The sequence below is a fragment of the Bos mutus genome, chromosome 1 (genome assembly GCF_027580195.1).
Source record: "Bos mutus isolate GX-2022 chromosome 1, NWIPB_WYAK_1.1, whole genome shotgun sequence".
NCBI classification, from domain to species: Eukaryota; Metazoa; Chordata; class Mammalia; order Artiodactyla; family Bovidae; genus Bos; species Bos mutus.
The window spans coordinates 81,788,731-81,812,988 of NC_091617.1; the positions used below are offsets into that span (position 1 = coordinate 81,788,731).

At 43.9% G+C, this 24,258-nt stretch overlaps 1 protein-coding gene across 1 annotated transcript; it reads left to right on the top strand.

Annotated features, from left to right (window-relative positions):
• The first annotated feature begins 1,235 nt into the window (after nucleotides 1–1,235).
• LOC102274731 (transmembrane epididymal protein 1A) lies at nucleotides 1,236–2,238 on the top strand. The gene has a single exon (XM_005909501.2). It carries the CDS (start codon nucleotides 1,236–1,238, stop codon nucleotides 2,121–2,123), a length of 888 nt encoding a protein of 295 aa, XP_005909563.2. The 3' UTR covers nucleotides 2,124–2,238.
• The last annotated feature ends 22,020 nt before the right edge of the window (nucleotides 2,239–24,258 follow it).

Here is a 24,258-nt window from a genome sequence, read left to right on the forward strand (position 1 = left end):
CAACTCTAGTAAAGTTACTAATAATCCTGTCATTTTTTGAGTATTTACTATAGATCAGACACTCTACATACATTGTTCTACATGGATACCTCAGAGATATTGCAGGTCTAGTTCCAGATCATCACAATAAATAAAATGTCATGGGTTTTTGTTTGTTTCTCAGTGCATGTAAAAAAAGTTATATTTACACTATATATTATGGTCTATTAAGTGTGCAATAACATTGTGTCTAAAACAACAATACGCATACCCTAATTAAAAAGTATTTTATTACTTTAAGAAAAACAATTACAATAGCAACGTCAAAGATCAGTGATCACAGGCCATCATAACGATATAATAATAACAAAAAAATTGAAATATTGTGAAAACAACCCAAATGTGACACAGAGGCAAGAAGGGAGCAAATGTTGTTGGAAAAATGACATCAATAGATTTGCTTGACTCAGGGTTACCATAAATCTTTCGTTTGTTTAAAAAACATAATATATGCAAAACCTCAATAAAGCAAAGCACAATGAAATATGTCTGCATTTAATCCTCATAAGAAACCCAGAAAGGAATTATTATTCCCATTCTACAGATCAGGAAACTGAGGCTCCAGAAGACAGTAACTTGCTTATCGTTCTGTGAGTTGCAAATGTTGGAGCCGCGATTCAGTCACAATGCAGATAAACGAGTGGATCCAGTCCCATCCTGACTCTGCTGTGTTGGCTGCTGGGTCCCTTCCCCACTCTGAGCCTTCATGTCACCTGTAAAGTTTGTTTAGTAATAACTTTCTCAAAGAATTGTTGACAGATTTAACTGAGGAAAAAAAATGTAACATGCCTGGCACCAAGAAACAGTCAGTAAAAGGGAGTCAGCCGCCATCCCTCTTGGCTGGCACACCCCACTGTCTCCCTCCCCTCTCCTTGTGAAACGGTGGGGCAGAGGCTGGGAGAGAAAGGGCAGACCCGTGCCAACAGTGAGGGGCAAAGGTTAAAATCCCAGGCCTAGAATCTAAGCAAGGAACAGAGTGAGGCGCAACCCACATGCACCATCACGCCTCCAAAAGAGCCACTTCCACCCAGGAGTGACTCAGAGGCTTTGGGCACCTTCCCCTGTGTGGGAGCACAGGTGCGGCCAGATCAGGAGAATCTCCCCATCGCTCAAAAGCAGCCACTCTTGCTCCTGAGAAGCGCCCGTGAGGTCGCTGCTCATCTCCAGCCAGTGTCCCTGCCGCACACACCCAGACCATGGGGACCCTCGGGGGACACCTGATTGCAGGGCTGCTGTTCCTCATCGTAGTGCTCTACTACTCGGTGCTGGTGTCCTTGGCTCTGCTACGGGGACAGAGGTTCCTCAAATCTCCTCTGCCCCCAAGAGACAAGCGAGGGCACCGGTGGTGGCAGCTGGTTTCTGTGGAAGCAGTGGTGAAGGTGGTCTTCTCCCTGATCGTTATCTTGCCCGAGCTCTTCTACCCACCGGGAACAAACCGGATGGTGATGGTGGACTGGGAGGACCCGAAGCGGCCGTTTGTGTTCCAGGACACCTGGCAGCACATCACCATGTACGGGTTCTTCCTCTTCAGTGGAGTGGTGGATATCGTGAGCCAGGTGTGCCAGGCGCGGCAGAACATGAAGCTGGAGCGAGCGGCGGAGGCGCTGGCCTTCTGCGTGCTGGTGCTGCTGCTGATAAACCACATTGAGAACAAGAGCACCCTGGAGAGCCGCGTGCACGCCCTGTTCATGCTGCCTGTCTTCCTGGTCGGCTTAGTGCTTATCATCGAGGTCTGGGTCCCCGACCAGCCCTCCCTCTGGGTGCTCAAGGCCTGGATGGGGCTGGTGCTCAGCAACTGGCTGCTACATCTAAGCGTCCTGATGTATGCGCCTCCCTCCGGACAGCCCTGGAGCAGGGACGACCCTGTGGAGCTCGCCTTTGTCACCACCTTCTTCTGCTGGCACCTGGGCTTGGGGGCTGTCCTGCTGGCTGCCATCTATGGCCTCTGCAGCCTCTGGCACCATCGCTTCTCCTCCTGGAAAAGGGTCCCAGGTGCCAAGTACCAGCCATGCCCCCTACATGAGGGCAGCGAAGAGCCTGAGAAGTTCAGGGCAGGGGCCCCACAACTAGACGGGGGTGTTTAGGCATAGAATATATCTTGGTACCTCACCCTTTGTAATGAGGATGCCCGCTGTGTGCCTCGTGCAGGAACATCCTGGGCTCTGCATTGTGGCTTTTCATTGCAGGGGTCCCATTCCTTGATCTGAAATGAACAAAGATTACTTCTGTCTACCACCCTCTTCTCTCCAGACCTGTCTCTCTCCTGCTAGCCAGTGTGGTTCCTTATCATGGATTCACATGAAGTGAGAATAGGAGTAATGGTTTCCTCTGACAGCTTTTGGGATCCAAGAGGAAGAGAAGAAATGAGGAAATAGAAGAAAATGGAGGGTGTCTGGGGACATGGCAGGGCTCTGTATGTCCAGGGCAGAGCTGGCTTGGTGTGTGAGCTGCGTGGACCTGCAGCTGAAGTAGTAAAATGTGTCCCAGGGAGAGAGCTCTGTTTTTCCATTGTGGTGAGGGCTTCTGCTTCTTCATTTCTTTTTAATTATTAATTTAATTTAATTGAAGGCTAATTACAATATTGTGGTGGTTTTTGTTTGGTCTTTTACTCATATGCATACTAAGTGGGGCAGGAAGAAGAGCTGGTTTTGTTGTTACTGTTTTCTCATCTAAAGTGGATGAGGCTACTTCTGCCTGAGGGAATGAGGGATGAGGGGATAGGGCAGCAATCAGGTTAGCAGGGCTCAAGGTCTGGCGAGGGAGGGATTCCCAAAGGTGGGTGTAAGAAATGAGGATTATATCTGTATAATTTTAGGTTGTTTGGTTTTTGCTACGACATAAAACTCCATTGCTTATGTAGAGTCTTTCAATAAAGTCTATGATACACATAAACATGTCTTGTGTGAGTGATTCTGGGGTGAGATCAAAGAAAAGGCCCAGATTTCAGTTGATGGGAGCAGAAGGCAAGGACCACCATGAAACTTGGGGCACAAATGACTTCAGCAGTTCTGAAGATGCAGGGACTCCAAGCTGAGAGGGAATCTGAGAACGCCAGCTCCTGGAACCTGCAGAACTTTCAGCCACTGTACTCACTGAGCTCCTCCCAGAAGCAGGAGGTGTTAATAACTTCACATCCTCAGTGAAATATATGAAAGCAAACTATATAAAAATACTTATCTCTGGGTAAACTAGAAAACTGCTCTTGACAGCGCGTGTCTGCTTATGTGAGATGACAAAGCCAGCATTTGGAAGTCTGAAGAGGCAGGAAAAAGGGAGGAGGTGCTGACCACAGTGGTAGAGAAAGGACCACAGAGAAAAGTGCCCACACAATGAAGCAGCTGCAATTCTGCCACACCCACACAGTCAGAGGTGCTGGACTCAAAGACAGAAAGGCTCTATGAAGCACAGAGAGGGATATGCATTTGCAGATGGAGGGCAAGATGGGCTGTACATTGTTCTCTGAAACATCACAGGACACTCCCTAAAGAAGTATGGTGCATGAATGTGGAGACGAGCCCTGGAAACAGTGGAATAGGGCTTAAAGCAAAGAAGGGGAACAAGGGAAGGAATGGAAGTGGGGCAGGGGTCTGGCAAGTCACAGGGCAGCTTGGAGGGAAGGAACACTCTGGGTCTAGAAAAGAGAAATGACTTCCCCCAGCTGGAGCCAAGCCAGCCTCAGCTTTCCTCCCTAACCTAAGGAAAGGCCAACATCTTTCCTTGTGTCCCCACCTAAAAACCCAGAAACAGAGTCAACTTTACCCCAAAGCTAGTAAACCTTAAACTTCAGTTCCCCTCACTTCATTCTTTATTTTTTTTTTTGGAGGGGGGCACATCTCTCAGTTTGTGGGATCTCAGTTCCCAGGCTGTGGGCCCAAGCAGTAATAGTGCCGAGTCCTAACCACTGGACCACCAAGGAATTCCCAAGGCCCCCCACTTTATATCTCTTATATAAAGTCTTGAGAGGGGCCATAGCAAGTGTTCATATGATCACTTATCACTGAGAAAATGCAAAAGTTAGATTTTTCTTACTCTTTTTTCTCCATAAAATGTGGCTGTGCCCCCTCCCTGAAAACTCAGCACAGATTTACTTTCAGGATGACTTATGATAAACACATCTCTTCCCATTAGTAGTGAAAAGTAAGAGTGAAAGTGTTAGTCCCTCAGTCATGTCCAGCTTTTTGGGACCCCATGGACTGTAGCCCACCAGGCTCCTCTGTCCTTGGAATTTCCCAGGCAAAAATACTGGAGTGGGTTGTCATTTCCTTCTCCATCTGTTAGTAGAGCATCCTTTATTCAAGGAAAATGGTTAAGACTCTTCTTCCTTTAGCTTGAAAATAAGAAGCTTAAAATGTTAATGACATCACACACTGGCTAAAAACCACCTGCCAAATTAGAATCTCTCAGTCAACAAATGTGAATATCTTATCAGATGCTGGGCCTGATGCAAGGAGCAGGAATTAAAGGTGCAGAAAACTGATGGCTTCCCTGGTGACTCAGACGGTAAAAGAATCCTCCTGCAATGCAGGAGACCTGGGTTCAATTTCTGGGTTGGGAGGTTCCCCTGGAGAAGGGAATGGAAACCCACTCCAGTATTCTTGCCTGGGAAATTTCATGGACAGAAGAGCCTGGTGCGCTACGGTCCATGGTGTCGCAAAGAGTTAGACGTGAATGAGTGACTAACACTAACACTTTTCTTCACTGAGGCAGAGGTGGGAGGTAATACACAGATTTGGTTTCTGCTTATCTCATTTGTGCTGTATGCAGAATTCTTGTCCTGCACATCTGGCCCTTGCCCAGAGTATCAGTAATGGCTCTCTAGGGAATCAGAACCAACGGGATGCAGACAGAGAATTCAAGGAACTGATTCATAAGATTGTGAAGACTAGCAAGTCCAGAATCTTCAGGGCACGCCAGCAGGCTGGAGACCCAGGGGAGAGTTGAGTTGATGTTGCCATCTTGAATCTGAAGGTGGTCTGGAGGCAAAATTTATTTTTCTTCAGGGCACCTCGGACTCTTCTTTTGATGCTTTCAACTGATGAAATGAGACCAAATCACATTACCTAAGCCTACTGATTTAAATGTTCATCACATTTGTAAAAATTACCTGCACAGCAACATCTAGACTGATGCTTGACCAAACAACTGGGTATCATGGCCCAGCCAAGTTAACACAAAAAATTAGTCATTGTACTCAGCATAACAGAACACGACCACTCAAATATGATTTAAGTCAACATGTTTGTCATGTATTGGAGACCTCCCAAAAGAGTCGTAATAACTTCATTTTGGGTTTTCCTGATGGCTCAGACAGTAAAGGATCTGCCTGCAATGCAGGAGACCCAGGTTCGATCCCTGGGTCGGGAAGATCCCCTGGAGAAGGAAATGGCAACCCGATCCAGCATTCTTTCCTGGGAAATCCCATGGACAGAGGAGCCTGACAGGCAACAACAGTCCACGAGGTCACAAAAGAGTTGGACAGGACTTAGCGACTAAACAACAACAACAAACTTCATTTTAAATGAACTCCATCATTATAGGACCTGACTGCAGTGCGACTACAGCTATATAATGTTCTATGGATTTCTTCCCTTCCCTGAACCCTCCAGAAGGAGAATGATAGAGCGATGGGTGTGCAGGTAGGTGACACTGATTTTTAAATTTAAAAATTTTAAATAATTTTTTAATTTAATTTTTAATTTAAAAAAAAAGAGACTTTTTTTTTCTTTTTCAGGTTACATATTCTAGGCATCTTAGAAAATAACAAAAAATAGTTTAAAGTGTTTGAAAATCTACCATAATGCTCTTACCCAGAATTAATTACTGCCTCACAGGGCTAAAAGGGTAGGATATTATTTCAACCACCTTAAGAGGGTAGAGGGCTTCTCAGGTGGCTCAGAGGTAAAGAATCTACCTGTAATGCAGGAGACAAGAGTTTGATCCCTGGATCAGAGAGATCTCCTGGAGGAGGGCATGGCAGCCCACTCCCGTATTCTTGCCTGGAGAATCCCATGGACCAAAGAGCCAGGTGGGCTACAGCCCACAGGCTTGCAGAGTCAGACGAGACTGAAGTGACTGAGCACACATGCACAAGAGGGGAGAAGGTGGGGTTTAATATCAGAGATGAGGCCATTCCTGGTGATACTGCCTGATGTACCTGATGACCAGGTAAAGGTCACTGAAGATAAGGAAGTCCAGAACTGGGAGTCTAGTACTACGAGAAAGAACTAAGGATACTGACATGCCTGGAAGATGGCAACCTTGGTGAGAAGAACCTGGAGCCCAGTTCTTGGTGAATCTGGAGGGGGCAGTGTGGTAAGGCATCAAGGAAGTACAGAAGATAGAAAATGTGACTAGCATGAGCTTCAAAGGAAGACGTGATCAGGGTTAAGCAGACATGGTAATATCTACCCTACAGAGGTATTCTGGGAAATAAACATAGTTCTTCATATACAACGCTTAACACAGAGTGTTGTGTATACCATACAGCAGACACTCAATATGTATTAGTTAGAGATTCCGAATACACATGCAGGCAATGACCAGACCATATATTGAAAATAAAACTCTGACCCACAGTCTGCAGCAACCAGCCCAGGAAGTCAGTCTTCGATCTACAAATCAGACTTGTAGAAAGTTGGCCAGCTGTCACTCGCTACCAACCAGCCCAGGTAGCCAAACAATAATCCCTATAACAACTGACACACAATGGACAGGACCTGATAAAACTAACAGCTTCCCTAATTTTTGCCCTGTTTCTAGCTTAAGGAGCTTCCCTGGTGGCTCAGATGGTAACGGCAACCGCTTGCAATTCGAGAGACCTGGGTTCGATCCCTGGGTCGGGAAGATCCCCTGGAGAAGGAAGTGGCAACCCACTCCAGTAATCTTGCCTGGAAAATTCCATGGATGGAGGAACCTCATAGGCTACAGTCCATGGGGTTGCAAAGAATCAGACACGACTGAGCGACTTCACTTTCTAGCTTAGGACCAGCCTAAAAAAGCCAAATATGCACCCCTAAGCAATCACGTGAGACTCCACTTCTAGATAGCCTGACTACAGCTTCCCTATGACAACAGCTTCCAAGCAAAGCATTCCCTGAAGGCTTCTGTTTTTTCCCCCACCATGATGCTTTCCCATTCCTCTGCCTCCCTGAGCCTTTGCCAAAAAGCAAATAATGGCAGCTGACCCCCTTGCTGTAGCAAGCCTGAAAAGAACACCTTTGCTTGTTCTCCTTTGATTGGTTTTCATCTATTTTCATATGTTAAATTCTTTCACTTATTCATTTAAGCTGTTAATAGTTATCGAGCATATACTATATGCCAGACTCCATGCTAGGATCTAAGAATAAAGAAGTGACTCAGATGCCTAGGTCCCTGCCTTCAAGCCAACCGTGGCTGTGGGAGAAGAAAGGCAAATAGACAGCAAGGTAAGCACAGTCTGTAAAGGACTGTGATGAAGGGCGGCTCAGCCAGACTTGAGAATCAGGGAAAGCTTACTAGAACAGTGTGGAGACAGGGGCCTGAAGGAAGAAACCTGGAGGAAGGGAAAGAGCAGTGAGGAAAATGGTCAGGAAAAGAGAAAAAGCCATAGGAAAGTCCCCAGGTCATTGCATAAACACTGCAGAAAGTGCCTGAACGTAGGATGCTTCAAGACGAGCCATGAAAGTAGAAAGGCAGACAAGGGTCAGAATCTTTCTAGGCCACATGAAGACATTTAGCATTTATCCTAAAACTGACAGTAGTGATCAGATTTCCATCTTGGAAACATCACTCAAGCTCCATGTAGATGAGGCCTGGAGGAAGGCAAACTTGGAAGCAGGGAAACCAGTTAGGTGACTAACAAGTGATGGTGGCTGGATGAGAAGAACAGTGCGTGGATTGGGGAGCTGATTTAGACCTCCCCAACCAGGACATCCGGAGAAGGCAATGGCACCCCACTCCAGTACTCTTGCCTGGAAAATCCCATGGACGGAGGAGCCTGGTGGGCTGCAGTCCATGGGGTCGATAGAGTCGGACACGACTGAGCGACTTCGCTTTCACTTTTCACTTTTATGCATTGGAGAAGGAAATGGCAACCCACTCCAGTGTTCTTGCCTGGAGAATCCCAGGGACAGGGGAGCCTGGTGGGCTGCCGTCTGTGGGGTTGCACAGAGTCCGACACAACTGAAGCGACTTAGTAGCAGCAGCAACAGCAACCAGGACATCAAGGCTGGAGGTCAGTAGGGGAGGAGAGGGGGCTGGGGGATGGGACAGCCCAAAGCTTATATAGCTGAAGAAGAAAGTAAATGTAATCACCAAGAAAATGAAATCCATGATGGGGGCTGTGGAAGAAGAGATGAATTCTGGATGGAGACATGAAATTAAGGTGCTGTCCTGGAAGCAGGTGGAGGTACTGTGCCTGGTGCTCAAGAGGAAGGGATGGATAGAGAGGGCAATCTGAAAATCAAAAACAGTCATTAAAGCCATTGATGAGGATGGATGAGATCACCCAGGGGGAGGGTACAAGGAAGAGAGCTTGGAACAGGACTCGGGGTACCTTATCTAATTGAGAAAAAGAAGACAGACATTCGTGAGGCAGACCAATAAAGAGTAGCCAGGGTAGAGGGAGGAAAACCAGGACTTTGCTGTAATACAGAAACCAAATATTGATGCTGTCTTAATAAAGGGAGTAGCAAATAAAGGTTTGCCTCTTGTTCCCAGTTCCTCCTTATCCTCCCCAGGAAACGACATTGGGAGGGAACTTACTCTACTAGTTCCAGTTACTAGTCACTAGTCCCAGTTTCAGTTACTAGTGGAACTGGTCCTGCATTGCCCCATAGTGTTGCCCAAGCTGCGTCAACAAAGTGCTGGTGTTGGTACTTGTCAATAAATAAAACTGGATGATGAAATACTGAGGAGAGATGCACACACTTAGGACAAGGAAGTCCCCCTAAGCCATACCACCTGAGGGTGTTACCAGTATCTTGGTGAGGTGGGGCTGGGAGTTAATTCAAGGGCCACAGTGGGCATTATTCTGGTTTGATGATTGAACAGTATACAGTTAACTACTCAGTTCGTTCTGCTTGTACTCAGTCATGTCCAACTCTTTGCAACCCCATGGACCATAGCCTGCCAGGGTCCTCTGTCCATGGAATTTTCCAGGCAAAAATACTGGAGTGAGTTGCTATTTCCTTCTCCAGGGGATCTTCCCAACCCAGGAACTGAACCCACATCTCGAGTCTCCTGCACTGGCAGGGGGATTCTTCACCACCCACCACCTGGGAAGCACCCGGGTTATGGAGCACCTACCGTCACACTTCCTTGTTCTTCACTAGACTGCAGGTACAAAGGGACCCCGGAAGGATATTGCAAGTTCTCCAACCTCTTCAGCCCTGGCTGAGGTATCCCTCCCCATCCTCACAAGCCTCTCTCTCTCTACCCCTCTCTGGAGTATGGCATCCCCTCACTGGCAATGGCCATCCTTGGTAGCAAAAGGGTTTTCTTCTCTAATTAGCAATTCTTTAAAGACCCAAGTCACCCACCCCCTTCACCAGGGAAAAAACGTCCTTCCCCACCTTCTCCTAGCACTGCCTGCCCACCCTCATAGGCCCTCTGCCCTCCTGAGAACAGTTCCTTAACTTCTTCTGGCAACCCCACTCTCCAGGTACACATTCCCCAGGAACCCAAGAACCAATCTCAGAGTGGCAACATCCTCACTGCTTGGCCCATTGAACTGTCCTGATGTCTTGGGACAGGAGCTAGGAGCGTGAGTACTGGGAGACAGAATTGGAAGAGACACTTGACTTTCACTCACTTTGTACTTCTGATTTTTTGTTTTCAATGAAACCAAAATTAAAACTGTACTAAGGGCACGGAACTACCTAGTAAACTGTAAGGAATGCACAGAGCCCAGCTCTGCCAGGCTGTCCGTGGGGCCATGCCTGCTCCACGGCTACCCTCTTGTTAAAGAGGTTCTGGTCTGAGAATGGCCAGAGTGCTAGGGCCCCTCACTCCTGTGCGCTTTCCTCTCCCCTCCTAGGGGCTGGGGCAGAGATCAGGATCTCAGCCCCCAGCCCACCTCTTTTCAGGTAAGAGGCTGCGGGGTCGCCGCCACGCCTTTGCGCGACTATCCCAGGGGGCGCCCAAGGGACGACCGCGCAGCATCGCGCTGGAGTACCTGCCTCGCCGCCGCTGGACCAGGGAGAGGTCAGGGAAGAGGTTGTGTATCCGCCTCTCCCAGGTCGTTGGTACCGTCAGCTGCCTGGCAAGACACAGATTCAGGACGCAGAGACTGCGCGGCTGAGAAGGTTTCCGCCTGCATGGATGCCCCACCGGGACCCCCTAGCTGCCGAGCGCTCTTCTCCCACGCGGGCCGGGCGAGGGCCGGCTGGCCCCAGGTGCTCAGAGGTTACACGCGTAATCTGGGGAAATGAGGAGGGAGATGGCTGAATCAGGGAGGGGTGGACTGATTCTTAGAATCTTTTCTGCGTACAGTATTTCTCTAGCTCCTTCTAAGCACTCGAGAAGAATCAGCGAACAAAACAAAGTTTCCCGCGCTCTCAGATCTAGAGTGGGAAGTAGCATTGACCTGATTAGTTCATATGTTGAGGTTTAGCCCTAAGCATCTACAACCACCTCTTCCTACACGCTATTAAAAGCAAACTCCTTGACAAATTGCTCTCCAGTGTGCACCAAGGGAGACAGCAAGTTGCAAAAGCACGCTGATTGGGAGAGGTTGGGGGCAGAAGAGCTATACGATTGGGAAACAGTTCAGCTCAGTTCAGTTTAGTTCAGTCACTCAGTCGTGTCCGACTCTTTACGACCCCATGAATTGCAGCACCCCAGGCCTCCCTGTCCATCACCAACTCCTGGAGTTCACTCAGACTCACATCCATTGAGTCAGTGATGCCATCCAGCCATCTCATCCTCTGTCGTCCCCTTCTCCTCCTGCCCACAATCCCTCCCAGCATCAGAGTCTTTTCCAGTGAGTTAACTCTTCACATGAGGTGGCCAAAGTACTGGAGTTTCAGCTTTAGCATCATTTCTTCCAAAGAAATCCCAGGGCTCATCTCCTTCAGAATGGACTGGTTGGAGCTCCTTGCAGTCCCAGGGACTCTCAAGAGTCTTCTCCAACACCACAGTTCAAAAGCATCAGTTCTTCGGCACTCAGCTTTCTTCACAGTCCAACTCTCACATCCATACATGACCCCTGGAAAAACCATAGCTTTGACTAGACAGACCTATGTTGGCAAAGTAATGTCTCTGCTTTTCAATATGCTATCTAGGTTGGTCATAACTTTTCTTCCAAGGAGTAAGCGTCTTTTAATTTCATGGCTGTAGTCACCATCTGTAGTGATTTTGGAGCCCAAAAAAACAAAGTCTGACACTGTTTCCACTGTTTCCCCATCTATTTCCCATGAAGTGATGGGACCAAATGCCATGTCTTCGTTTTCTGAATGTTGAGCTTTAAGCCAACTTTTTCACTCTCCTCTTTCACTTTCATCAAGAGGCTTTTTAGTTCCTCTTCACTTTCTGCCATAAGGGTGGTGTCCTCTGCATATCTGAGGTTATTGAAATTTCTCCTGGCAATCTTGATTCCAGCTTGTACTTCTTCCAGCCCAGTGTTTCTCATGATGTACTCTGTATATAAGTTAAATAAGCAGGGTGACAATATACAGCCTTGACGTAGTCCTTTTTCTATTTGGAACCAGTCTGTTGTTCCATGTCCAGTTCTAACTGTTGCTTCCTGACCTGCATATAGGTTTCTCAAGAGGCAGTCTGGTGGTCTGGTATTCCCATCTCTTGAAGAATTTTCCACAGTTTGTTGTGATCCACACAGTCAAAGGCTTTGGCATAGTCAATAAAGCAGAAATATATGTTTTTCTGGAACTCTCTTGCTTTTTCAATGATCCAGCAGATGTTTGCAATTTGGTCTCTGGTTCCTCTGCCTTTTCTAAAACCAGCTTGAACATCTGGAAGTTTACGGTTCACATATTGCTGAAGCCTGGCTTGGAGAATTTTGAGCATTACTTTACTAGCGTGTGAGATGAGTGCAATTGTGCGGTAGTTTAAGCATTCTTTGGCATTGCCTTTCTTTGGGATTGGAATGAAAACTGACCTTTTCCAGTCCTGTGGCCACTGCTGAGTTTTCCAAATGTGCTGGCATATTGAGTGTAGCACTTTCACAGCACCATCTTTCAGGACTTGGAATAGCTCAACTGGAATTCCATCGCCTCCACTAGCTTTGTTCTGAAGACCTACAAGACCTTTTAGAACTAACACCCAAAAAAGATGTCCTTTGCATTATAGGGGACTGGAATGCAAAAGTAGGAAGTCAAGAAACACCTGGAGTAACAGGCAAATTTGCCCTTGGAATACGGAATGAAGCAGGGCAAAGACTAATAGAGTTTTGCCAAGAAAATGCACTGGTCATGGCAAACACCCTCTCCCAACAACAAAAGAGAAGACTCTACATATGGACATCACCAGATGGTCAACACCAAAATCAGATTGATTATATTCTTTGCAGCCAAAGATGGAGAAGCTCTATACAGTCAGCAAAAACAAGACCGGGAGCTGACTGTGGCTCAGATCATGCACTCCTTATTGCCAAATTCAGACTGAAAATTGAAGGAAGTAGGGAAAACCACTAGACCATTCAGGTATGACCTAAATCAAATCCCTTATGATTATACAGTGGAAGTGAGAAATAGATTTAAGGGACTAGATCTGATAGATAGAGCACCTGATGAACTATGGACGGAGGTTCGTGACATTGTACAGGAGACAGGGATCAAGACCATCCCCATGGAAAAGAAATGCAAAAAAGCAAAATGGCTATCTGGGGAGGCCTTACAAATAGCTGTGAAAAGAAGAGAAGTGAAAAGCAAAGGAGAAAAGGAAAGATAGAAGCATCTGAATGCAGAGTTCCAAAGAATGGGAAACACAAGGCCTACATTAAGCAGAGAAATCTTATTTTCATTGGTAAAACATCTTTTATCTTCATCACTGGGGCTTCTCAGAATTTCCTAAGTGCCCCCCAACCTCTTTTTTAGTCACTAATATTTGAAAAGTAAGAAAAGATGGCAGTTTCATTCCTCAGGTCATAAAAACACTTCGTTTCACTCCTTATTCAAGTTTCTGGCAAGATGGTTGAGATGCCAGATGTGGTGACAATCTGTTAGAAGAAATAGATCAGGTTTGAAAGGCAGATGATAGGGACTCATGAGTGTTCTAAATTAGAAATAACAAGGCTTAATGACCCGACAATAGTGCCCCAAACGTCCAGTTAACAGGAAGCGCAGAACAATTGACCAAGGATCAAAACTAGAGCACCACCAGACTAAAGGGACTCCAAACAGGTCCTGCCCAGGCATGTCTCTCTTCTTTTCTTTTTTTTTTTTCTTCCTTGTGATGAAAGCTTTTAAGGTCCACACTCATCAGTTCAGTTCAGTCGCTCAGTCATGTCCGACTCTTTGAGATCCCATAAATTGCAGCACGCCAGGCCTACCTGTCCATCACCAACTCCTGGAGTTCACTCAGACTCACGTCCATCGAGTCAGTGATGCCATCCAGCCATCTCATCCTCTGTTGTCCCCTTCTCCTCCTGCCCCCAATCCCTTCCAGCATCAGAGTCTTTTCCAATGAGTCAACTCTTCCCATGAGGTGGCCAAAGTACTGGAGTTTCAGCTTCAGCATCATTCCTTCCAAAGAAATCCCAGGGTCCACACTCATAACAACTTTCAAATATCTGATACACTAGTATTAGCTGTAAAACCCCATGGTTTATATATTTATAGCTTGGAGTTTATACTTTTTAACCTTCTTCTTTCATTTCACCTACCCCCATCTCTGGTGACCACCAACCTGTTCTTTCTATGCATGAGTTCAGTTTTTGTTTGTTGTCTGTTGTTAGATTCCACATATATGTGAGATTATATGGGACCGGTCTCTCTCTGATTTATTCCACTTAGCATAATGTCCTCCAGGTTCATCCATGTTGTTGCAAATGACAAGATTTCATTCTTTTTTATGGCTGAATGATATTCCATTGTACATGTATACACAGCATTTTCTTTGTCCATTCATCCACTGATAGACATTTAGGTTGCTTCCATATCTCGGCTTTTGTAAATAACGCCACAGTGAACATGGGGTGATACAGATATCTTTTCTAATTAGTATTTTTGTTTCCTTTGGATAAATACCCAGAAGTGGAATTGTTGAATCACATAGTGGTTTTATTTTTAACATTTTGAGGAACCTCCATACTGTTTCCACAGTGGCTGCACCAGTGTGGATTCCCACCATCTGTGCACACCCTCACTAACACTTGTTACTTCTTGTCTTTTTGGAAGACAGCCATTCTGATAGGTGTGAAGTAATATCTCACTGTAGTTTTGATTTGCATTTCCCTGATGAGTAATGACACGGCACCTTTTCATTTAGTTGTCGACCATCTATATGTCTATTTAGGCCTTTTGCCCATTCTTTGATTGGGTTGTTTGTTTTTTGGTGATTGAGTTGCATGAGCTACCAGACATCTTTAATCATAGCACCAGCCCTGTAGGATTAGAGTTTATCCTTTTAGTCTGCCTCAGTTTGAGACTCAGGTTTAGCAACAAGTGCTGGTCAGGGGCCTGGAGAGAATCTCATTGTATTAAAATATACATTATCTTTCAGTTTATTGTATATGCTCTATGATCGTAAAGATCTTTTTAATTCCTAGCGTGCATGCACTGAATGAGTATTGAAATTTCAATACAGGAGATATGATCTCTGAGATATTTCTTCACTCTTTTGCTCCATGTCATATGAAAGGGGTTTTTTTTCTTCACTATTCATAAATAAGGCCAATGTGTCATGAAAATATGTTCTCTTTATACTTTCTTCTTTGACAGCCTATAATTTGCTTAACTTGTTATTCCTGTTTCCATTACGGCTACTGCTCCTTCTTTCTCTTATCATATATAAATGACCTGGTATGTTATTGTATATTTTAACACCAATTTAAATTCTGATGATAGCTGGAACCACTCTTTCATTCTTCTGCATTTATTGTAAGAAAAAATTTCCAATGTTCTTACTTTTAAATCCAAACTGACTTATATAAGGGAGTGCAATCATTTGACTCTATTATGTGTTTTAGTATAATTATGTTACAGCATTTACATATGGAAATGTACATTACTTAATTATGGATCATTATTATGTCTCCTTTTAATTTCAGTTAGGACATGAAATGACAAAAGCCACCCCTGACACCTGGGAGTCAGCCTGGCACTCAGTGCTCAGCATCGTGTTCTCCCGTGGCACATTAACCATTTCACAGATCGCCAGGATCAGATAAGGCCACTCTGAGAGCTTGATGGATCAAGACGAAAACAAGAGCACTCTGTAATCAAGTCTGAACACAGACAAATGTGAACGTGGTCCAAACCAGAGAAATGACTAAATGTCTCCCTATGTTGGCTAGTATGGGTGACTACTGTTTTACAATGATAGCTTTAGCTCTAATATGCCCTTCTTCTGGGCAACATTTATCAAAATATCCAACTATAGAACAGTTCCCGCTTCTTGATAGCATCCAATTCAAAGCAAAGCACCACTTTCATGAATCTTCCTGAAAGTCATAAAACAAACTTAAACCTTCAAGTCCCTTCTCTGCGGTGTATATTCTCACTTGCAGTGAGCAATAGGTTTAACTTATTCAACTGTAAGTATGTTCCTGAGGATCTTTGGTTGGGAGGCATTGACAGATATTACAGTGTCATCTGTCTATCTAGCCTTTGCAATAATGTATGTAGATAAATTATATTACCTATGAATTTCAGTTCAAGATAATACAGGGGCTTTATAAAGTATTTATTATAAAAAGAGGGTATTGAGTTTGATAGTTGATAGTAATTTCCTGAACTTGATTCTGTCTACAGGTAAATCATGGTACACTGTTTTCTCTGCATATAAATCCTGTGTGCAAATGCAGGCTTCACACAGGATGTCACTTACGTGAGCAGGTAGTGTCATACTACACACACACACAAATTCCTGAAACTAAATACAGCACAACTATTCCACTCTGCAACTTCAGAAAAATGATTGGTTAAAGGAAACCAACTGAATAGAAGAAAATATTTGCAAATCATAAATCTGCTAAGGTATTAATATCCAAAATATGTAAAGAATTCATACAACTCAATAGCAAAAAATAATCTAATTTTAAAAATGGACAGAAGATCTGAATAAACATTCTTCTGTAGAAGATATAGAGATGCCGATAGGCACGTGTGAAAAGATATTCAACATTGCTAATTATTAGAGAAATGCAAATCAAAACCATAATGATACTATATCACACTGGTCAGAATGACCATCATTTAAAAGTCTACAAATAGTAAATGCTGGAGAGGGTGTGGAGAAAAGGGAGCCCTCCTACACTGTAGGTGGGAATGTAAATTGCTGCAGCCACTATGGAAAACAGTATAGAAAACCAATACAATATTGTAAATTTAAAAAATTAAATTAAATAAAAAAAATAAATCTAATAGAAAAAAAAAAACTAAAAATAGAGTTACCATATGACCCAGCAATCCTTCTTCCAGGCATATATCCAGACAAAGTTATAATTTGAAAAGATACATACACCCCGATGGTCATAGCAGCCCTGTTTACAATAGCCAAGACATGCAAGTAACCTAAATATCCACTGACAGATGAATGGATAAAGAAGATGTGGTACATATATACAATGGACTATTACTCAGCCATAAAAAGAATGAAACAATGCCATTTGCAGCAACCTGGATAGACCTAGAGATTATCATACTAAGTGAAGTAAGTCAGACAAAGACAAATATCATATGATATAACTTATATGTGAAATCTAAAATAGGACATAAGTGAATTGATCTATGAAACAGAAACAGACAGACATGGAAAACAGACTTGTTGTTGCCAAGGAGGAAGGAGGAGGTGGAGAAAGGATGGATTGGGAGTTTGGGATTAGCAGATGCAAACTATTATATATAGAATGGATAAACAACATTCCTACTGTATAGCACAGGGAATTATATTCAACATTCTGTTATAAACTATAATGGAAAAGAATATGAAAAATAGTGTATATATGTAAAACTTAATCACTTTGTTATACACTAAATCTGCCTGCAGTGCATGAGACACAGGAGACGTGGGTTTGATTCCTAAGTCTGAAAGATCCCTGGGTCGGGAAGATCCTCTGGAGGAGGAGATGGCAACCCACTCCAGTATTCTTGCCTGGGAAATGTCATGGACAGAGGAGCCTGGCAGGGTCTCAAAGAGTCCAACACGACTGCACAGGAGCACTGTACCTAGTATCCGTGTCCATATGCTAGAAGCTAACTCAACATTGTAAATTAACTATACTTCAATAAAATAAATTTTCAAAAAAAGATAATTCAGTGGACATGTACATTAATAGTTCATGGTGCTCTAAAAGCTAGCCATTTGTCATCATTTTTGTCTCTGTGCACAAGCATACACACACACACACACACACACACACGTTAAAAGAACAGATGGAGAGATATAAGGTGTGGTTGCTTGAGTCTCCGTGATTACATGGAAGGTGCTTGACTCAATGTGTGTGGTTGAGTTTGCAGGACAATCAGGCAATGCTGTTGCAGGCTTCTGAAAGTGCAGGCCAGGCTGGGGGGCAGGGGAGGTCATGGGAGAAACAGAGGACAAAGGTTGAACATACCTGAATCAGAACTCAGTTGGATATATGGATAGTTGTGTACAACATGCTTCAATATATTACCTTTGTGCTTTTTTTTTTTTTTTGATAAGAGACCTCCCAGAAAATAGTTTTATTACCATGGAAACAACACAGTCCTACATTTTACACACGACTTTTGGACTTCATTTATTTCACTGTGGCCTGGGATTCTTTCATCAGTGGTGAAGAATAGAGGCTCAATTGGAAGAGAAGACAAGAGGTCTTAGAGAAGTTAGCCTTCAAAGGTGGCCTCCTTGGGACAGCATCAGAGTAGCAGTGAAAATCATGAAAAATGGCAAGGAATCCAAAATGAATATAAAAATACAGTCTTCTTTGCATTGTGCTAAACATCTGTTGCTAATTTTTTTTAATGGCCCACAAACCTACGTTGCCAGAAATTATAGCTGAGGCTCAATCTGTGGCACATACAATGACATTAGAAAAGGGAATTTTTGTTTCTATGAAATCATTTTTAAGGGTTTCAACCCTTAAGCATTGAAGAGTTTAAGGGTTTCAACGCTTCTGTGTCAATTGTCAGCAATTTTGAAAACAAACTTTCGCGGCAGCTTTTTGTAGTCCTTAACCTCACCGATGTGAGCAGAATGCTTTTTTATCCCCCAGGGGGCTCTCATCCACCAGAAATAAAAATGTCCAGCCTGATCTCATTACACAGCTGATGTTCAGCAGATTTCACCATCTCTTTGATTTTTCTTAGAAACAGTATCATCAGAATTCAGTGGAATAAAAATATCATTTCAGCTGGATTTTTTTTCCTGTCATTATTTATACAACCTATAATTCACTGGTAATTTGAGTTTTTTTCCTACAATATGTTATTCACCCTATTTTACAAGCCTTTGTGTGCTTAGTCACTCAGTCATGTCCGACTCTTTGCAACCCCTTGGACTGTAGCCCACCAGGCTCTTCTGTCCATGGGGATTCTCCAAGTAAGAATACTGGAGTGAGTTGCCATGCCCTCCTCCAGGCTGCAAGCCTTTAAATTATTTAAAAACTCTCATTTTCATACTTTTCCTTTAAATTTCAGAAGTCTGATATGCTATCAACTTTGTGTGTATGTGTGTGTTACTCATTCAGTCGTGTCTGACTCTTTGCAATCCCATGGACTGAAGCCCACCAGGCTCCTCTGTCCATGGAATTCTCCAGGCACGAATACTGGAGTGGGTAGCCATCCTCTTCTCCAGGGGGATGTTCCCAATCCAGGGATCAAATCTGGGTCTCCTGCATTGAAGATGGATTATTTACCGTCCAAGCCACCAGGGAAGTCTATGCTATCAACTTTACAAATATGTTTCTTTGTAAAAATCTTCACTTTATCTTGCTGGGGTCACTGTTTATTAGAAAAGAACTGCAGGGTTTGCATGTTGGCAAGGATTCATTGTGGGCAGCAATAAAACCAAATCTTCAATATTCAACTGAATATTATTGACTCTTTTCCTTTAGAAATGACACTTTGTCATAGAGACTACATCACTATATTCCTATATAAATGTAGAATCACCATGAAAATGACAGTTAAAATGCAGACAGGTTTGGTGACTCCAATAATACAAGAGGATTGCCACCAGTGACTTCTTAAAAGGGTGAACTCTTTAGTAAAGTATTAAATAAAACACAGCACAATCTTCCCTTGATATTCACAGTTGTTGCTTCCCAGGAAATTTGGTATTTAACTAAACCTTGCCAATAAACTCCCCAAAACAAGCACTTTGTGTTCATTTGTAAAATGAAATTATTTCTGGGCTCAAATAATTATAAGCAGGTTTTCACCTACATAATTCCAGGTTCAGTTAGATTATAGAAATGGATCATTATAAACAAATTTTTTACTTCTATTTAAAAGTCCTGAGGGACACAAGAGAAATCTTTTGCCAGCCCAACAAAATGCCAGCTTTAACCCCTATTTGTCATGACCAAAAAATAAAAATTTCCAAAATACTTTAGGAAGCAGTAGTGCCCTGCAGAGAACCATTAATCTTTATGAAGATACAATGACATATCTGTGGTTTACAAGCTAGGTTACACCTAATTTTTGTAAAAAATATAGTCACTCAAACATGATCAGGGCTGTTTTAAGAACTTTTTGAGGCTCAGTCCCACAAGTTGGAGGCCCTACCTTAATTACAGCAAGCATTTAAAAATGCACCCTCATCCTACAGCAAATATACTAATAGCCAGACCTGATATGTACCAGGCACATTCTAAGTAATTTACAGCCACCCTCTGAAGTCGGCCACTTCCCTGGTGGCTCAGACAGTAAAGCATCTTCGTGCAATGCAGGAGACCCAGGTTCAATCCCTGGGTTGGGAAGATCCCCTGGAGAAGGAAATGGCAACCACTCCAGTACTCTTGCCTGGAGTAGGCTACAGTCCATGGGATCACAAACAGTCAGACACGACTGAGCAACTTCAATTTCTTTCTTTCTCTGAAGTAAGCACCGTTATTATTCCCAATTTGCAGATAAGGAACAGGCACAGAAAGATTCAATGACTTGTTCAAAATCACACATGTAAGTGGGGAAGCCAAAATACAAAGCCATGCACTCTGATGTTGACATACTATGGCCTGTGTAACTTTTGTAAAGTTTGTATTTAAGAATAATTTATAGCATCATTTATGAGTTAGTTGAGTTGCAGTTGACTTAATATTTGTCAGTTTCAGTTGTGGAGTTTTTGTTTTGTGTTTTGAGCCAGTCATTTAATTTGAGGTCTCAAACATCATGGGAAGGTCCTTAAAAGGCCTGTGAAAGTGAAAGTCATTCAGTCATGTCCATAGCCTGACAGCCTCCTCTGTCCCGTGGAATTCTCCAGGCCAGAGTACTGGAGTGGAAAGCCATTTCCATCTCCAGAGGATCTTCCCTACCCAGGAATCAAATCCACATCTCCCACATTACAGGAGTATTCTTTACCATCTGAGCCACCAGGGAAGTCCTAAAAGGCCCGTAGACCTCATGTAGTAAGCCTGCACTGTCAAAAGATCTTCCTTGCAATCAGAGAGACCCACACCAACTTCTGAGAGACCCACCCACCTTCTCTCTCCTGGTTTTTAGAGTGTAGTTTCTAAAACACCATGATCCGTGCAACCCTAATCTCTAATTTTAGTACACACCTTTCCCTGGTGGCTCAGACAGTAAAGAATCTGCTGGCAATACGGGAGACCCAGGTTCTATCCTGGGTTGGGAAGATCCCCTGGAGAATGAAATGGCAACCCAATGAAGTATTCTAGCCTGGGAAATCTCAAGGGAAGAGGAGCCTGGTTACTACAGTCCATGGGGTCACAAAGAGTCAGACATGATTGAGTGACTAACACTTTAGGATAAGTGTTATTATCTCAATTTATGGAAGAGGAAACTGTCATGAGAGGGACTAAAAGTCCTCACTCAGTGTTCACATTGCCTAAGAAATGACAGAAGTGAGAATTCAGTCCTGGTCCTTAGGGCTCCAAAACCTCTGTCCTTCATTCTGTTTAGTTTCCATGGGGCTTTCCTGTCCTTTTGCGAAACAGTCCTTCCTTGGTATACGGAATGTCAGCAGGTTTCCTAACGTCCCGCCACCCAGTTCCCATCAGCATCTCTTGCTTTCTCTTGTAAGGAAGTTCTTTCCTTACAGCCACTGCCCTTCCATTCCAGAGCCAATGAGGCCCAGACTCTTGTTAGGGCACAGCCAACTGCAGAGGGTGTTCTGGATGGGGAACTCCGGAGGAGGATTTTCTCAATGCCGGACCTCACCTGCTCCTCTTTTCCTGGGCACTAAAATCACCCATCACTTCTCCTGACCATCCTTCTTAGAGATCCCTCCTCCCCACAACCCCAGAGGCCATGACTGCACCAAATTCCCCCTCACCTTGGTGGCCTGGATCCCTGAGGATCCAAAGCATGGGGAGCAGATATTACCAACTGGTTCCCTTCTCTCAAGACTCCACTGGCCCTTCACCTGGAGGCCTCAGAGACTGAGGCTGAAATAGCCAAATTTTATTGGGCAAGTGGTCAAGTAGAGAGAGCAGAGAGAAGCAAGGAAGTGGGGATGCAGGCAGAGAGAAGCAAATAAGAGACCCTTCGTATAGCCAGATAGAGAGAGAGCGCATGTGCACAAAAACAGGGGAGAGGAACTTGGTTCCCAAACTCTCCTGAGGTCAATCCTCAGGCCTCATGAAATCTGCCAGTATCCTTCCAACACGCTCCCTTCTTCCCACTGAAGTTCCCTGCATCACCTGCTGAGACCCACTGCAGCCCAGGGGCAGGAGAAAAGGGATTGGCTCATTAGTCCCAACCCTCCCACCCCATCCTGATCTGGCAGGTTGTGGCACTAAAGTGAACTTTCTGAGGACCTGTTACCTGCTCATCTCTGAGTCACAGACACTTCAGTAAATGATATGGTATTGAGATAAGAGATACCAGTGCCATAAAGGACGGTCTAACTCTGAAAAAATAAAAAAGTTAGCAGTTAAGAGAGTTAAGAGGCTGTCATAGAAATTTCAGCACAAAGTGAAGATGCTCCAAAATGAGACTAGAAAACAATTTGACTAAACAGCATTTTCAGAGAAACACTTCTGGCATTTAATTGCATAACTGCTACAAAGGATAGAGAAAACCTTCAAAATTCTATTCCAAGGAGGAAAAATATCTTCCTCTTTAGAAACCAAACTTAGATAGGTGTTGGGACAATAGAGATAAAGGATTTAGGGGAGTGAAGTTTGAATCTTAATGCGGCAGACATAGAAATAGAAGAGAATTTGCATATGATGAATATATTTTGGAACTATCAACTTGAAACCATGAAGATAGACGTATTCTACGTGAAAGTAAGTATAGTGAGGTTTATAATATTTTTAAAGGTACTGACCTGCCTCTTGAGAAATTTGTATGCAGGTGAGGAAGCAACAGTTAGAACTAGACATGGAACAACAACTGGTTCCAAATAGGAAAAGGAGTACGTCAAGGCTGTATATTGTCACCCTGCTTATTTAACTTATATGCAGAGTACATCATGAGAAACGCTGGGCTGGAAGAAGCACAAGCTGGAATCAAGATTGCTGGGAGAAATATCAATAACCTCAGATATGCAGATGACACCACCCTTATGGCAGAAAGTGAAGAGGAACTAAAAAGCCTCTTGATGAAAGTGAAAGAGGACAGTGAAAAAGTTGGCTTAAAGCTCAACATTCAGAAAACGAAGATCATGGCATCTGGTCCCATCACTTCATGGGAAATAGATGGGGAAACAGTGGAAACAGTGTCAGACTTTGTTTTTTGGGGGCTCCAAAATCACTACAGATGGTGACTACAGCCATGAAATTAAAAGACGCTTACTCCTTGGAAGGAAAGTTATGACCAACCTAGATAGCATATTCAAAAGCAGAGACATTACTTTGCCAACAAAGGTCCACATAGTCAAGGCTATGGTTTTTCCAGTGGTCATGTATGGATGTGAGAGTTGGACTGTGAAGAAAGCTGAACACCAAAGAATTTATACTTTTGAACTGTGGTGTTGGAGAAGACTCTTGAGAGTCCCTTGGATTGCAAGGAGATCCAACCAGTCCATTTTAAAGGAGATCAGCCCTGGGATTTCTTTGCAAGGAATGATGCTAAAGCTGAAACTCCAGTACTTTGGCCACCTCATGCAAAGAGTTGACTCATTGGAAAAGACTGTGATGCTGGGAGGGATTGGGGGCAGGAGGAGAAGGGGACGACAGAGGATGAGATGGCTGGATGGTATCACTGACTCAATGGATGTGAGTCTGAGTAAACTTCGGGAGTTGGTGATGGACAGGGAGGCCTGGGGTGCTGCGATTCATGGGGTTGCAAAGAGTCGGACATGACTGAGTGACTGAACTGAACTAGTACATTTGGAGAATGTAATGAACTGTATAGATCTCCTTCGCTGGTGAAAGAAATATTCATAACACAAAATTATACATAATTTTGCACATAATTCCAGGAAGTACTCAGACTCCAAATACCGCAAAGATAGTTGAGGACTGCTAGTCAATGAGCACAGTGAGGAGGTCAGTGGATAAAAAATTACTAAGAATAATTTGATTAGATATGAGAAGTAGAAGAATTCTTTTTTTAATTTTTAAACAGCTGCACTGGGTCTTAGTTGTGGCAAACAGGATCTTTAGTTTCGGCATGTGGGATATAGTTTCTTGGCCAGGGAACAAACCTGGGCCCCCGCATTGGGAGCTCAGAGTCTTAGCCACTGGACCAGACCACCGAGAAGTCCTAGAAGTCAAAGGATTCTTGATAAAGGCGGGCCATAGTGATCAAATATCAAGGATAGCAATATTCTCAGTACACTGACTTAGCAGATTCTTTGCTAAAACAGGGCCTTACCCGAGGTGCTGTGCTCTACCTTATAGCCCCTCCAGAAATGCCCCAAGTCTAGCCCCACTGTGGACCCCAGTCCACTTTACTCTAGCTAAGTCCTATCCAGATCCACTCCCTGGGGTACTCCTTTCCATGCTCACTTTGC

Bases quoted from the DNA above. Each gene is read 5' to 3' on its own strand.
- LOC102274731 (XM_005909501.2), top strand. From the start codon at position 1,236: ATGGGGACCCTCGGGGGACACCTGATTGCAGGGCTGCTGTTCCTCATC.